Raw genomic sequence first — 16532 nt, 5'->3', positions numbered from 1 at the left:
AGGGTCTATGCCTTTGTCTTCCCCAGCTTCTAGAGGATGCTTTCTTCCTTTCTCCTGTTCCCTTTGTCCATCCCCAGCCGCTGTCCTCACATCCTGCCTGACTGACCCTCCTATATCCCTCTTACAAGAACCATTGTGACTACCTCAATACACCTGGATATGCACGACCGCCTCCCCATCATCAATGCTTAACCTCACTTCATTAGCAGAGTCCCTGACTGTGTAGGTAATGTGTTCACTAGTTCCAGAAACCAAGACATAGAAACCTTTGCGATCGTTTTTAAGCCTACTACAGTCTTCTGGAATGTGGACTGACTAAGGACTTAATCTGCAGCAGCACAGGTTCTTTTGGTTGGGAACCAACCCTCTATTACCTGCCATCCCCCTCCCCCCACACACGAACACACACGCACACCATTGGTGGTATCATATGCATCAGGATGCTTCCACTTGATTTTATTCTAAAAATCAAATTTTAAAGGGACTAATAGGGAAAGGAGAAATACAGAAAAGGGTTAAACCAAAGAATCAGGCCAGTTTGGAGCATAATTCATATTTCACTATGCTGCAGATGTTTTATGTTCAGGATTGGATCCACCTAAGTGTATGTACATATTGCACACATCTGTGTGGAGACAGAAGCAGTCACCACATCCCCTGGCTTAAAACTGTGATTAAGTTGCCATTTCCCCATAAACCTTTTTTTATCAGGGTCACAATAAAAAATGCACATAGTTTAGCTGTATTTAAAAAAGGCATATGGTAGGGAAATCTCTACCAGTAATGTTAAGAAAAAGATTTTTAATTTATTTTCTTTTATTTTATGTGTACGAGTGTTATGCCTGCATGTATGTTAATGTACCTGTGTCATGCAGTGTCCATAGAGGACAGAAGAGGGTGCTGGATCCTCTAGAATTGGAGACTCCTCTAGAACAACCACCATGTGGGTGCTGGGATTCAAACCCAGGTCTTCTGCAAGAATAGCCTGTGTTCTTAACCACTGGGTCATCTCTCCATCCCAAGAAAAAGAATTTTAATGATAACTATAAATGCTTCTGAAATAAAATTTGTATTTCCTAGATGTAAACATGCACACACACACACACACACACCAATAATTTTTGGTCTGGACAGAGGGCTGAATTCTGCCATCATAGACATCAGTTTTGTTAGATCTTAGTAACTAAAATGCAAAAATCTATGTAAGTTAGGGGCCATATTTATTTAAGATTTTGTACCCCAGAGGGTCAAAAAAATAAAAAATAAAAAACTCGTTAGGAAAGTACTATTTTCAGTAGTACTTTGAAATGAACATTTGATCCTGTCTTTAGAAGTAGTAATAAATGTAGCAAAACAAAGATCAAAAGTCAGATTTCACATGTGGAAATCTGATTTTATTTACTAGCAGAAAGTTCTTTGGCATAATCACTATGAATTGTGTTGGGTCTATGTGCACATCTTGATAGGAGTAGTTAACCCAGAGTTTCACTGCATAAACCCGTACTTCTAGACTTACAAAGGCTTAATTGATAGTAGATGAACAAAGGAACTTCTAAGCCACAAAATTATGTCCTCATTTTAACAGTTTTACGCAGTGAGCATCCGGTCCCCGTTCTCCTTTACCTCATCAAGCTCCAAGCTCTAATTTAGTTTGGCTCAGGTCTGGTCTCTCTTATATACCAAGCTGCCATTGGAATTTCTCAGTCTCTTATTGCTGAACTGCCTCAATCCCCAAAGGTCTAGCACCAAGCCCCATACATGCCCATCCACCCTTCCCAGCAAACTTGGCTTTCCTCCTTTGACCATTGCCATGTGCCTTAGCCATTATATCCCATCCTTCCCTGGAAGCTGGGGCCCTTCTCAGTCTCATGTGCCCCTCACAACCAGTGAGCACCCATATTAATTGCACTTCCTACAATTCCCCTTCACTCTCTTCCTTTCAAAGCTTTCCCCAATGGCCTTGATCCAAGCATTCACAAACTATTACACACAAGTTTTTCTTGCATAACTCTCACTCAGTATTTCCCAACCTGCTTTTGATGACTCCTTACCACAGGCCCTCTATTGGTCCTTTAAAATATCATGTGCTGAGAAACCCAAATAAGACTAGTTGTATAGACATATCTAACCAAGAAGCCTTTTCTCCACTAAATACCATGCACGGTGTTCTTTGAAACCCTTTGGCCTATGCTACCTAAGCCATTTTCTACAAATTTCATCACATTATCCCTCTCTTTAAAATCCCTGCTGATCCCCATGGTTTTAAGATTATGTTAAAAGGGCTTTCCGTATCTGCCCCTCATCTGACAGTGCAGTACCATGAACCCTATGCCTCATCCTCAGGACTGCTCTGAGCTATGTGAATATGCCATAGTCCTGTGTACCCTGGGTGCATGCCCACATGTTCAGATGCTGCCCCCATTCCTGCCTCTGGCCAACCACTGCAGCACTGCCCCAATCCATCCATAAGGATGTAGTTGCATTCTCTAATATATTCCCTTTGTTAAACTGATTACACTTTTTACTAAGTTTCTCTGGAATGGCAGATCCCTGTAGCTTAGTAACCATTTATTCACCTAAAGTCCTCAGCACCTAACACAGTACTTATCATTTATCCAAACGTTTGGTAAAAGAATGAATGAGTAGAGAAGTGGGTGAAATGAATTACAATCATAATGTAAGCCAAGAACACAAACATCATTTTGTGTTGGGGTCAGTAATATGATTTGAAGTACCAAGGAAATTAACTCAACTCTCAGTAAATTAAACTACCAAAATGAAATATTAAAAAGTATTACCAAAATGAAATATTAAAAGGTATTACCAAAATGAACTTTTTAAAAGTATTACCAAAATGAAATATTAAAAAGTATTACCAAAATGAACTTTTAAAAAGTATTACCAAAATGAAATATTAAAAAGTATTACCAAAATGAAATATTAAAAAGTATCAGTACAGGCAGAATTTATTGATATGCTAATCATGATGAAATCTTTAAAAATATGCCATTGTTCAATGTGTTTCTTCAAGTTTGATTTTGTGTTGAATTTCTGATCACAACCAGTATTTGTACAACTGCAAAAAACTGAATAAACCAAAATATTAACAGACCAAAAAAATATGTCACATGAGCCATATTTCTGTGCAATTTTTAAGTGCTCTTCTTATTGTGTATTTCTTAAATATCTTATAATGAAGTCACGCCCTTGCCATGCATAACATATGGGAGCTAGTATGTATACTATAAATACTATTTTTATTATTTGCTTTTATTGCATATATTTTCAAAGACCCCTTAGCAGATAGTTATCTCTTCATACCAGAATATCATTTTAAATGATGAGTCATGGGGGCTGGAGAGATGCCTCAGCGGTTAAGAACACTGACTGTTCTTGCAGAAGACCCAGGTTCGAATCCCAGCACCCACACGGTAGCTAACAACTGTCTGTAACTCCAGTTCCAGGGGATCCGACAGCCTCTTCTGTCCTCTGCAGGCATTGCACGGCACGGGTGCACTTACCTACATGCAGGCAATACAAGCATACACATAAAATAAAAGTAATAAAATATTTTAAATGATGAGTCATGAAGGAAAATCTTTTTTTTTATTTTATTAAATTTCCCTTGCTCTTCCTCCTTTGTAAACACCTCCTCTCTGCATGCTGCCTCTCACTTAAGGAGCCTCAACCTCACCCAGTAACCTTAACATGGTCACAAACTTACCACAGATTTTGGAGCCTTTACTGACATAAAATTTTATCTTCCACAATTTTTAGAAATTTAGAGAAACGTTTTCCATACACATAAGCATACTGGAGAAATTTACTAAGCAACTTATGCAAGCATTTGGGAGTAGCATCTGTGTCAGTATCCCCACAATTAGATGTTGGTCTCCCCTGCCGGGAGTATCAGAATATCCGGCAGACCTGAAACCCACTGGTGACTGGAGAAGCAGCTTCCTGTTATGATGAAACAGTGTGATAAAGGAGGATCCTCGGCAGCTGGGTGTTTGTTTTACATCTTTGAAATATCTGTATCCAGAGCTTTTATCCAATCGTCAATTCAGGAAACATTTATGAAGTGTGTGTTCTTTGCCAGACACTGTGCTAGGCACTAGGGATATGGAGATGCATAATTCTCCCTTTTCTTAGAAGATTCCTAATCCTATGTTTGTGCAGGGAGACAGAGAAAATAGCAGACACATGAGCTGTAAGCCTTTACAGAAGAGATAAAGTACCTTCTTGGTCAGTGTGCGATTGAAGGGAACCAAGATGAACAGGGGTTAGAGGACGCTTAATGAAGAGTGGCCTATGATCTGGGTCTTTTGGGATTTCTTGGCAGCTTCTAGATAAGCAGAGAGCTGTAAGCATTGCTTACAAAGTGAACAACATGACCAAAGGCCTGAGCAGAAACAGCATCTGTGTGTTCAGAGAAGGATGAATTGTCCATTGTAACTAAAGCCTTAGCACATGGCAGAGTCTCAAAGAATGTACCAGAAAGAGCAACATGATTTAGTGTATGAGGGCCCAGAAGGAGATTCTCAGGGGTCTGGACTTTATCTTCTGGGTGCTGAGATCTTCCCAGAAGCTTTATATATAGATAAATAGCCAATGATTTTTAAAATTCTTCCTTATAACAGTTTTTGTCCTTGTGTTGTTACAGACTTCTGTATAGGGTTGGGGAGGATTATCTGTACTCTGTCCCTTAAATCAGATCCCATCTGAAAGTTGACAGTCCAATCCTTATTTTAAGTGATTACTTTACAGGTCTATCTCTACCCATGAAATGAGGCAAATTCTTTTCATCATCTCCTTCCTAAGTTTGAAGGAGAGAAAATCAACCTATACTTTCCTTATTGCCACATTTTTAAAGAAACTCTGACTTAGCAACTTGACTCTGAGAGCTGTTCATATTTAACTACTTGCTTATTTTTGGAGCATGTATTCAAACTGAACACACTCTCTTGTGGCTTATAAAATATTTGAAAGAAGAAATTTTCAGATATCAAGCATTGGAGTGACTTGTAAAACCTACAAATACAACATTAGTAGGGAACTATCTAAACTTGGTCATCAGATAACAGCCTCTGAGAGTGTATTCATTATGCCTGATGAATTCAAGAAGCCCTGAGGATGTTCACTGAATTATAATCAAATGATTAAGAGAAAAGTGGTTAGATGTCATTTTGAGGCTTGAGGGATATGGTCTTATGAAGCAGCCAGTACTTTTCTCATGGAAAAATATACTGCATTTTCAATTGTGTAAATATTTACATATTATCCAAACATCACATATCTCCAGAATCCATTCTAAAGTGGCACTGTACTGTTCAGTTCATGCTCCAACCACTAATTTATAGGGAAACAAATGAATCATGAATTTTTAATGAAGAAAAGGTGTGGAAAGAAAAAAACCTAGAGATTAACTCATTCAACCCTGGGGTTTCTTATTAAATATATGACAAATACTGGAGACATTTTTAAATGCAAACCTCAAACACTGAATAGAAGCAACAATCTGAACAGGAGTAAAATCTCTTCCTTCATATATTTAACTGGTTGATGGGTGAGAATTTCTGAAACAATGAAGACTGTTTAAAATTGCTGTTTTGGTGTGGGGATGTGACTTTTTGGTAGTGTTTTTCTAACAAGCATGAGGTCCTGGGTTCAGTCCTCAACACTGGCAGGAGAGCTCTATTTTTAAAAAAGTAAGTGAGAACTAAGGATATAGTTCAACAGAAAAGTGTATGCTTAACATGCACAAGGCTCTCAGTTCAGTCCCCAGCACCATTAAATAATTAGGTAGATGATAAATGATTGATAGATGGATGGATGGATGGATGGATGGATGGATGATGGATGGATGATGGATGGATGATGGATGGATAATGGATGGATGATGGATGGATGATGGATGGATGATGGATGGATGATGGATGGATGATGGATGGATGATGGATGGATGATGGATGGATGATGGATGGATGATGTATGTAGATGGGTGGATGGATGAATAAATAGATGACAGATAGATAAATACGATAGATAGATATAGATGATAGAGAGATAGATGATAGATGATAGATAGATAAATAGATATAGATGATAGAGAGATAGATGATAGATGATAGATAGATGATAAAGAGATAGAGAGATAGATGATAGAGAGATGATTAGATAGATAGATAGATAGATAGATAGATGATAGATAGGAATAAAGACTAGTTTGGTTATTCCAGTTAGAAAGGCTGGGGATAGCTTCTGGACCTGAGAACAGAACAGAATTTGAATTGTTAGAAAAGCTCGGCCAATTCAAATCTCAGAGTGGAATGATGATAGAAATTCAAATGCAAAATCCGACAGGAGAAGCAAGCTTTGTGCGCCTGACAAACAAAAGTGGAAGAAGCGCAGCTTAGAACATTCGAGGGAGAGAAGAGGCCGCAGCGGTGCCTGGAGGCCTCTCTTGCTCACAGCCATCCCTTCGGCTAGACAGAACTGTCCATGACCAAAACTGATGTGTCTGAAACTTATTAGATTTATGTGAAGTCAGAAGGGTTTAAATAGACAGTCTCTAAGTTCTATCAAAGAGACCAGAACATGAAGAGCTGTACAGATCAGGGTTAGACCGAGATTTCATTCTAATTGCAGCAGAAGCCCTTTTAGGGTTTTAAATGTGGGAATTGTGTGATCTGAACTGTACTTTAAAGTATCATTTTTGCTACTGTTGGTAACAGACTGCAGGGGAGTGAAACAATCCACTGGGTACCTTCCATGGCGCATGTCTGTGCATTCCCTCCCCCCTTTCCCTGTGCCTCGGAGGGTGGCCTTTGTAGACTGCTTCAGTAGCTCCCCACCTTTGCTTTCTAGCTATATTCAGCATTTCCAGCACCCCTGAGAGAATGGGAAGAGCTCTATTCAAACCGCCACATTTGAACTTCTGTCTATATCCTGCAAGGCCCTGACTGAGCAAACTAGAAACTCAATGTCTTAGCCCATTAAAACTGCTATAACAGAGTACCATAGACGAAGGAGATCACAGAACAGAAATGTGTTTCCCATAGTTCCAGAGGCTAGGAAATCCACCATCAGGATGCCTGCATATTTGGTGTCTAGTGAGAACCATCTTCCTAATTCATGGATAACAACTTCTAGCCAATATCTCTACATGGTGGAAGAGATAGACAGCTCCCTGGGTCCTATTCATAGTCCCATTCATGAAGGCCCCCATCCATGACCTAAGAACCTTCCAAAAAATGTCCCCCATATCATCTAATTCCTTTTTTTTTTTCATTGCTTGGGATAGACCTTTGCACATGTTAACCAAGTGCTCAACCACAAAACACTATCTCCATACCTAATCTTGAGAGTTGGGATTTTAATGTATGAATGGGACTTCAGGGGAGAGACAAACACTTAAATCATATCAGTGGAAGACTGGTTAAGAGGGTGTACTATGGTCTAAACAGGCGATGGTGGTTTCCTGATATATTAATTTGATTAATTTGATATGATTAATTTTGGAGATATAGCTTATCTGTTTTATAAGTAAATATGACTCCAGATGCTCATAAATTGGGAATTAGAGGAGGGGTAGTGAGAAGAAAAGGAACTCAAAGGTACTGCCTACGTCCTTAACCTGGTTGTGGCACCATTGGATGACTGGGAAAGACAGAGAGAAGCAGCTTATGGTAAGACTAGAGGGGCAGCATCAAGTTTTTGTTTTAGGGACCTGCAAGATGTCTCAGTGAGTGTGCTGGTTGGTTTTTACTGTCAATTTGACACATCCTAGAGTCAACCTGGAAGAGGGAACCTCATTTGAGGAATTTCCCAGATGAGACTAACCTGTGTGGGAAATTGCCTTGATTGATGATCAATGATTGGGCGCTCTGGGGTATCACCATCCTTAGGCAGGTGAGTCTGAGCTGTACAAGAAAGCTAGTTGAGGACTAAGAGATGGATCAGCAGTTAAAAGCACTGACTACTCTTGCAGAAGTCCTGAGTTCAAATCCCAGCACCCACAGGCAGCTAACAACCATCTATAACTCCAGTTCCAGGGAATCCAATGCCCTCTTCTGTTCTCTGGGGGCACTGCATGACACGGGTACACTTACATACATGTAGGCATAACACTCGTACACATCATAAAATAAAAAATAAATAATTTTTTTTAAAAAATGAAAGCTAGCTGAGTGTCAGCGAACAAGCCAGTAGAAAGTTCCTCTGTGGTTTCCGCTTAATCTCCACCCTGACTTCCCGCAATGATGGATTGTGACCTAGGGGTGTAAGCTAAGGTAAACCCTTCCTCCCGTTAGGTTGCTTTTGGTTTTGGTATTCAGACAGCAACAGAAATGAAGCTAGAACAGTTAGTAAAGGTGCTTGCTGCCAAGACTGGTAACCTGAGATCAATCACCAGGACCCACATGGTGGAAGGAGAGAACTGACTCCCACAGATTGTCCTCTTGTCTCCACACCACACTGACACACACATGCATGCCCACTCAGACAAGCACACTCGCACACACATATACACACATTCATTCATTCATTAAGTAATTAACTAAATGTATTTTTAAAAGAGTTTGGTTTGAGATGTTTATGTTGAAGCATCTAGTAGGCATGTTGATCAAGCATGGTGAGAAAGCAGAGCTAGGGTTAAAATTGTCACCGTAAACTTATTTCTTTCAAATAATTGCGAATTCTAAAAATTGCATTAAATTCATGGAACTTTTTTAATAATTCACAGAATGGAAAATACTATGAATATAGTCCCTCTGTCTGGCAATCCTTAGGCATCATTAACCCTCATGGCTAGCTGTCTAGTTGCAAAAAGAAAATTCTGAAGAAAGACTGAACACTGAAACATTATAACTAATATGATTATAGCATTACTGGCTGAGTAGAAAAGAGAATCTGACAGAAATAAGAAATGGTTGGACCCAAGAAGTTATACAAAAGTCTATAAAAGTAAATGTTGAACCATAATTATCTCTAATAACAAGAAGTAAATGGAATTTAAATTAAAATTTAGGTAAATGGAATTCTTAGGCACTAATTTGAATTTGCCCCGAGTACCAGCTTCACTCCAGCACCACAAATGTTTCTGAAGTCTTACATTCACAAAAGGCACTGCTACGCACAGTGGGGGGAGTGAAATCCTTGAATATTTTAGTGAATTGCATCTAATAAGAATAAAAACATTTCCTTTTCTAATAAATAAAAATTCCATAAGTCACTGAAACGAGCCACAAAAAAGCCAAAGGTCTGGGCCTGGGGTATGATCAGTGGTAGGACACTTGCCTGGCAGATGGAAGGCCCTGGGCTCAATCTTGGCACTGGAAACAAAAACCAGTCAAAAATCTGAGACCATAGATTTTTTTTTTTCTTAATTAAAGTCAGAAGACTCCAGAAAAGCCTTTGGAAGGAACTATTTGGATCTATGACAAGGAGCAAGTGCTCTTCAGACCTCCACATATGACTTGGCTTCAGGTCCCCAACACAGGTCCTGGGCCAACTCCTGCCAGTCAGAGATAGTCACAGGTGAAGGGTAAGACTTGCACTGAAGAGCCCTCCCCTGAAGGGAGAACATGAGGATGCATTCCAGGAGGTCCTTGGCAAGAAGTAGAAGCGAGAGCTACTTCCCTTCTACAGGGAGGAGGTGCTTCCACCACAGGGAGGCAGGCTGAATTTAGACCTGTCCTCCAGCCATGTCCAGAGCACACTATTCAGTAGGAACTGGGTGAGTGTCACACTGCTTGGAAATTAACCAATTTCAGCCCCTGTGTGACCTTACTTGGGTAACTTCATCGATTTGGCCTTTATCTTCTTTATCTGTCACATAAGGCTTATTCAATAAGGTACTTTCTTAAAGATAGTTGCTCCCAACCATAATTCTGAAAACAAATATATATTAAATATATATATATATATATTTTACTATGGGGCTCAAAAAGATTATTTTTATTTTGGATTTTAAATTTTAAACACAAAATTAAAAAGTTGTTTACCACTGATCTGTACTATTTGAAAGGCTCTAGAATTAAAAGTCTTTCTAGACAAAGTTGAGAGCTCCTCTAATATCCTTATGCAATAGCTCTGTGGCCTTGAGCTATTCACAGTGCAAATAAATGGCATTTGCTTAGGTGGGTCAAACAGCCACAGTTAGCACAGTTGGCACAGAGGCCTCTCTGAGCCCTAGATTTTCCTTCCATGTTTATTTTATGCCACTGGAATAGTGGCAGGACATTAATCTGAAGAAATTTTCTTGGCTGTAGCCACACAATAGAATGACCCGGAGGCAAATGAAGTCATGTTAAAAAATCAGGAACTAGGAGCTAAAGCTTATCAACCAGAATGGCTCACGTGGTGGTCTGTGGGACCAGGACATTGGCAGTGTTTAAAAGCTCAGGTTAAGACTTTTTTTTATTTTTTTGAATTTAATAACCACATGATTAGAAGAAGTATTTCATTACAGCTTTAACATATTCAGTAACACATTCCAGAGCAAGGATACATCTCTTTCAAAGGTAGCTGTAAATTTTCAGGTTCACAGTTGAATTAATATAGTCATACAATATTGAACTCAGTATAAACCCTGTAAGACATAAAATTGACTGAGTTTTTACCCTTTAAAGAAGATCTCCATTTCATTTTAAGATATGCTGATTCCTACATTTTTAATGCTACTAACACGTTTGCATGTGTCTTTAATCTCAATGTATCTGATTATTACTAGTCATAGTCGGTTACACTCAGATCCTTAGTACCTGAGTATGGATATAAAGTCATCAGGTAGATTTCACTGGTAAGGTTTATCACGTCTACTACTTAACATGAAGTAATGTTTTTTTAAATTTTTAATAACTACATGATTAGTTTAAGGCTTTTATTAGGCTCTTACTATGAACTCCCTTCAACTCCGAGGTCCTTGTGATCTCCATTGAAAGAATTCAGAAAAGAGACACAGATCATAGTGTAGAAGGTTGTTGAGGCCCGTGCAGGGTAGAATAAGGCACTGAAGGGTGAGAGTCACCTGGGGAATTTCCTCTATTGGACTGGCCTATGGGTATGACTGTGAGGCATTTTCTTGACTGCTCGGTGATGGCACCACTGTGGGTGGTCACCCTGGGCAGATGGTCCTGGGTTATATAAGACAGCACCAGGTGAGCACCCAGAAGAACAAGCCAGTAGTCAGCTCTCCTCTGTGGTCCACTTCAGTTCTTGCCTCTGTGTCTTGCCTGAACTCTGGTCCCGGCTGCCCTCCATGATGAACAGTGAGCTGTCAGGTAAAATAAACCCTTTCCTCCTCAAGTTGCTTTCGGTTAGTGTTTTATCACAGCAAAAGAAAGCTAACTAGAGCACACTCTCAAGGGTGAGAGTGGGTAGTCGCCACAGACCATTGTATCAACCTGTATTTTTAGGTAGACTTTATACTATGTTTTTAAGTTTCTGAAACAGGGGCCAAAGACATGGCTCAGTCAGTAAAGGTACCTGCCCCACAAGCCTCGTGACCTGAATTTAATTCCCACACCCACATAAGGGTGGAAGGAGAGAACTGATTCTACAAAGTTGTCCCCTGACCTCCACACATGGTGCACCATAGTACACACACACACACACACACACACACACACACACCATACACACAGAAAATAATAAATAATTTTTTATGTTTCTAAAATAGCTTTCCTGAGAGGTGACAACCCCATTTGGACTGACACTAATAAGGGGGTGGGGGAGAGGGAACTGCATGAACTTGTTCCTTATCAGAAAACCTCCTACTAGAAAGTAATCGTATAGGGCTTGGGGTTCCTGGAACCAGGGTTACACACTTATCCATTAGTGACTTTCCTTACAGGACTTTGGTACTATTCCTCTGACTAGTAATTAGAGTCCTGAAGTTTCACAAACTGTTGACTTGTGGGGGGAGGGGGTGTTCAACCCCAGTGTCTCTCATCCTGCTAATATCTTGCTGACCACCTAAGAAGACCTCTGAGGAGGGTAGCATCTAGACCATAGGAGTCACCCCTTCAGTGCAAACACATAAGCTTTTCAACTCAGACTTCATTTCTTTTTTTAATTTTTGGTTTTGGTTTATTTATTTTTACTCATATTTTATGTATATGAGTATATTGCCTGAATGTATGTAAGTGCATCTGTGTCATGCAAGGCCCATGTAAGTCAGGGAGGGCGTCAGATCCCCTGGAACTGAAATTACAGACGATTGTTAGATGTCATGCGGGTACTAGAATTCAAACCCAAGTCTTCTGCAAGAGCAGCCAATGCTCTTAACCACCGAGCCATGTCTCCCAGATCAAGATTAAAGCCAGTTTCATGCATTGTGTCCATCCTATCAGCAGGGGTAGAGAAGGGGAAAGGCGGCATGCTCTCTACATGAGCTTCCCTGAAATTGCACACACCCATCTGTTTAGCTCCCATCTGCAACTTTTAGTCCAATGGCTGTGTCTGCCTTCAAAGGAATTTGCCAAATATAACTTGTGCTAAAAAGCAATGTTCCCTGCTAAAAACTGAGGGCTCTTGAAGGGGAAAGGGCAAATACTTAGAAAGGACCAACTGTCTGTGCCTCTGGTCTTGATCCCCTCCTCAAGCAGCCAGACCATAACTATTAAGTTCCTTGTAAATGAAGTGTTTTACCGCCGTCCCTCTGACATGAGGCTATTTTTCTTCCATCCTGCATTTCAAAGGTTCTGACTTCTAGTGCCCTGAGAAATCCAGTCCAAAAAAAGAAGTACTCCAAGGGAGCTCTTCAGAAAGCTTAGTCCTAAATCTCACGCTGCCCAGTATAGTTGAGGGAGTATTCCCACGTGGAGGGAAAGGACAAGCCTCTCTGCAAATCAATGTCTGCAGGTTGATTCTTATGGCAAGAGCTTTCTCTTGCTCATTCTAGAAGCTGCACATAGATTTTCGCTAGATCATAAATATGTTGAACACTTTATTATACTAACCTTTTAAACCAGTTTTCTTGAGTACTACAAATCACAGTTCAGAAGCAAATTTCTAAGATTCCAGGGCTCCTGAATTCCTGGATGCTCAAGTTAAATATCTTAGATTATGAGTGGAGGGTTATGAAGACTTTACTACAGATTCATTGCAAAGGCAAGAAACAAAACCCTTTGGCTTAGCTCCTGGTTTGTCTCTTTAAAAAACTCTTTACTCTTTAACTGAGCCAAGGATAAGGTGGTAGTTAGACTCCTTCCTTGTATTGACTCTTCCTCCCTCCTTCCCTAGTGTTCCAGGACTTGTGGAGGAGGGGTTCAGAAACGAGATGTTCTTTGCAAGCAGCGCATGGCTGATGGCAGCTTCCTAGAGCTCCCAGAGACCTTTTGTTCAGCCTCCAAACCTGCCTCCCAGCAAGCCTGCAAGAAAGATGACTGTCCCAGCGAGTGGCTTCTCTCAAACTGGACAGAGGTAGGTGGAGAGAATGAGATGCACGTGTAGGGAGAGAAGTGACCCCAGACACACGCATAGAAACAATAGAAGAGAACAGAACAGCTCTCCTGACATTGTGGAGTGGAATTTTGTAAGCATTATTACCATAGGCTGCACGCTAACGTAGCTTTTAACTAGGCCATGGGGACCTGGCTGTGCAGCCAGCCCTTATCCAGCAACTGAAATTCAGAAGTTTGGGATTACAAATGGGGTCCCCCTGGAACAAACCCAGAACACAGGTTCTTCACCCCTATCTCCCCCAGCCCCCTCCTACTAACCTCCCTGCATCCCTACTCCCAGATGTTTCTCGTCTCTTCTCAGGAAGAGCAAAGCCTCTATTTCTTCTCTTCCAAGTTACTGGACAATAAAGGATGTGATTTATTAGAGAAAGAAGGCCAAGGAAATCCTGTCTCTTTACTGTTAGTTTCCTGGCTCTAAACTTCAACAACTTCCCAGCAAAAGAACTTGATTTCCCCTGTTGCCTCACATTTAGGGAAGTGATTGCCTGACTTTCTCTGGAGTCAGGGGGTCACTAACTTACACCTCCAACTAACCTTTTTTTTTAAAAAAATAGTTCCTGTTTAACCCTGGCATGAATTCATTAATGTTTAACCAGGTTCAAAGCTTCAACTCAATTGTTTTCAGCCTCTAGAATTTCTGAGTTGCCTTTGACTACCCAGGTCCATAGACCTATGTATCTTCTATAGATTATTGCCTTACAAGCAAATTCAAGCAACATCAGAATCACTAGGCCCAAGGTGAAAAATCTCCATCAAAACCATAGTATAAGACCTTCTTCATTCTTGCATATAAAGCATTCATGTTGGCCTTCAGAGCCCCTTGTGCCCCCCCTTTTTTGGTAGAATATACATACAACTCACAGTTCAGAGCTGCTGCTGGTTGAAATATGTCATAGTGGTACTTGCTGCCATAGGGAAAGCAGCCTGTGCAAAATTAAGCCACCTGCCCATCAGCATAGGCTCTCTGAATTCTTCAAACATTATCACCTGTGTAGAGTCCATCTGATAAAGCTTGCTAAAGTGTCCTGCTTGCGAGGGAACCTACATTACCATTATAATTTGTCAGCATTATAATTTGTCAGCAAAATTATAACTGTGTCTCACCCAGATGTTTCAGATCAGAAAGGGGAATGATTTTGTGTGTGTGAGAGAGTGTATTTTGGAAACAATTTTATTTCAGCAGGATGAGGGAATGAAGGGTAGAAAATGAACATGTATATTTAAGTGTGTGTACGCAAGCATGTTAGTTGATAGTTTTTCCATGGAACTGTTCTTTGGGGGTGTGGCGCTATACATGGGAAAAAAATACATAAGACATACCTGTGTAGAAAAGAGCCCTGATACAGTACCAAGTCAGAAAAGTCTTCCTTCTGGGGAGTGTCTATCAGATGGTCAATTATGAATGGAATACCAAGGATGGACTGTGTGTGTCTAACTGCCCCCATCTTCCTAGAGCTTGTGGCCTTTGGAGGATATGGGACATAGAATATTCATAGAAAGTGACTTTCTGCCTGCAGTTTTGAAGGCAGGACTCATGTGGCTTAGGTACTAAGGGAAGAAGACTGCTGAACTAGATCACACTGAGCAGGCCTTCAGAAAGAGAGTCTGTGGAGATAAGAATTCAGATGCAAAGACAAGCAAACAGGGTTTCAAATCCTGACTGACCTTTCCTGACAGAATACCGTAGGGCTCATTACTCAGCCTTTCTAGTTTGCTTATCTGTCGTGCCTGTCATGTAGGCAGGGGCTTGATTAAATGAAGCATATAAAGTACCTACATCCAGTTAAAGTTAACCCTTGTTATGACAAGGGCTCTCTATCTTCTGGGCTCTCCTTCAGGAAAAGAAGAACTCAGGCAAGCACTCTTCTCCCTTGAGCGACTGGGCACAGGGCCATATGGCCTTCCATGGGTTTTGCTACTGGTCCCAGGATGAGAAAGAAAGTCACATTTGAGAACCTAGGAGGAGTTAGGCCTTATCTAAAATGTCTAATTAGATTCTGAGCTATCTGGGTTGATGAATGGAAATGAATGGGGAGGGGCTGGGAATGGTAAGACGTAATCACCCAAACATTTCAGATAATCTCAACCTGGCACCATGGAAACATACCTATAGAGGGAGGATCTCTCCAAGGCCCCAGTTAGCCCTGTCACTCTGTGGCCCCTGGCTGAGAGGCGATGACGTGCCATGCACCCTTGTCCCCTCGTGACTCCTTTTGAAGAATGATCTATGGGCATTTCATCCTCTCCATTCCTAGCCCAATCTCATGGTTATAGCATGAAATCCTATAAGAGGCAGAGTTAAGTCAAAGTTTTACACATTTTGAATAAAATTACTTGCAGATTTGCAGATTCTGTTCTGGGAATAAGGTCTTTCCAAAGGTCATCCTTTTCTTTAAAGGAGTCCCTTCAATCTCCTGAACAAGTTATTAACTAAATTTAATTCATATTTTGTGAAAAATAAAAGAAATTAAAGTCAAGATAGTCAATTTTCGAGCTGCAAAGAGCTTAGAAGATGTTATAAAGTAATTTCTCTCTTTTTTTTCAGTTAAAGCTTCAGGACCCTTTAAATCAAATAAAATTTGAAGTCAGCAATCTAAAATGAGGCTGGGGAAATAGCTCAGTAAGCAAGAATGCTTGTTGTCCAAGCATGACAACCTGATTTCAAATCAGCACCCATGTAAAGAGCCAGATGTGGTCGCAGCGCCTGTAACCCCGGAGCTAGGAGGCGCAGGGACATAAGGATCACTGAGGCTTGCCAGCTGCCGGCCTAGCTCCTGGTTCAGTGAGAGACTCTGTCCCAAGGAAATAGGTGGAGAGTGATAGAGCAGGACACTGGCCATCCCCCTCAACCTTCACATGTGCAGACAGGGGGCATTCACATACACATACACACATGCACATATGCCACACACACATAAACCACATATACCTACACCATACATATATATACCACATACATATATACACATATACATACATACACATATACACACATACATCATGCACACACACCACATGCAACAATACCACACACAGATATACATCATATACAAAGATACCACATAC

The 16532-nt window shown here is 40.6% G+C and overlaps 1 protein-coding gene across 9 annotated transcripts in view; it reads left to right on the top strand.

Moving 5' to 3' along the window:
* Positions 1 to 16532, top strand: part of Adamtsl1 (ADAMTS like 1) — a 429521-nt gene that overhangs the window by 311032 nt on the left and 101957 nt on the right. For all 9 annotated transcript variants that reach the window (XM_008845544.2, XM_029569590.1, XM_029569591.1 and 6 more), the window contains one exon: positions 13246 to 13425. In XM_008845544.2, coding sequence (XP_008843766.1) covers positions 13246 to 13425 — 180 coding nt within the window. The remainder of the gene's footprint in view (positions 1 to 13245; positions 13426 to 16532) is intronic.

Source organism: Nannospalax galili, unplaced genomic scaffold, assembly GCF_000622305.1.
Source record: "Nannospalax galili isolate Female #2095 unplaced genomic scaffold, S.galili_v1.0 scaffold1082, whole genome shotgun sequence".
In the NCBI taxonomy this organism is placed as follows: Eukaryota; Metazoa; Chordata; class Mammalia; order Rodentia; family Spalacidae; genus Nannospalax; species Nannospalax galili.
Note: the sequence above shows the minus strand (reverse complement) of the source record. Positions and strands in the feature narration are given on the sequence as shown.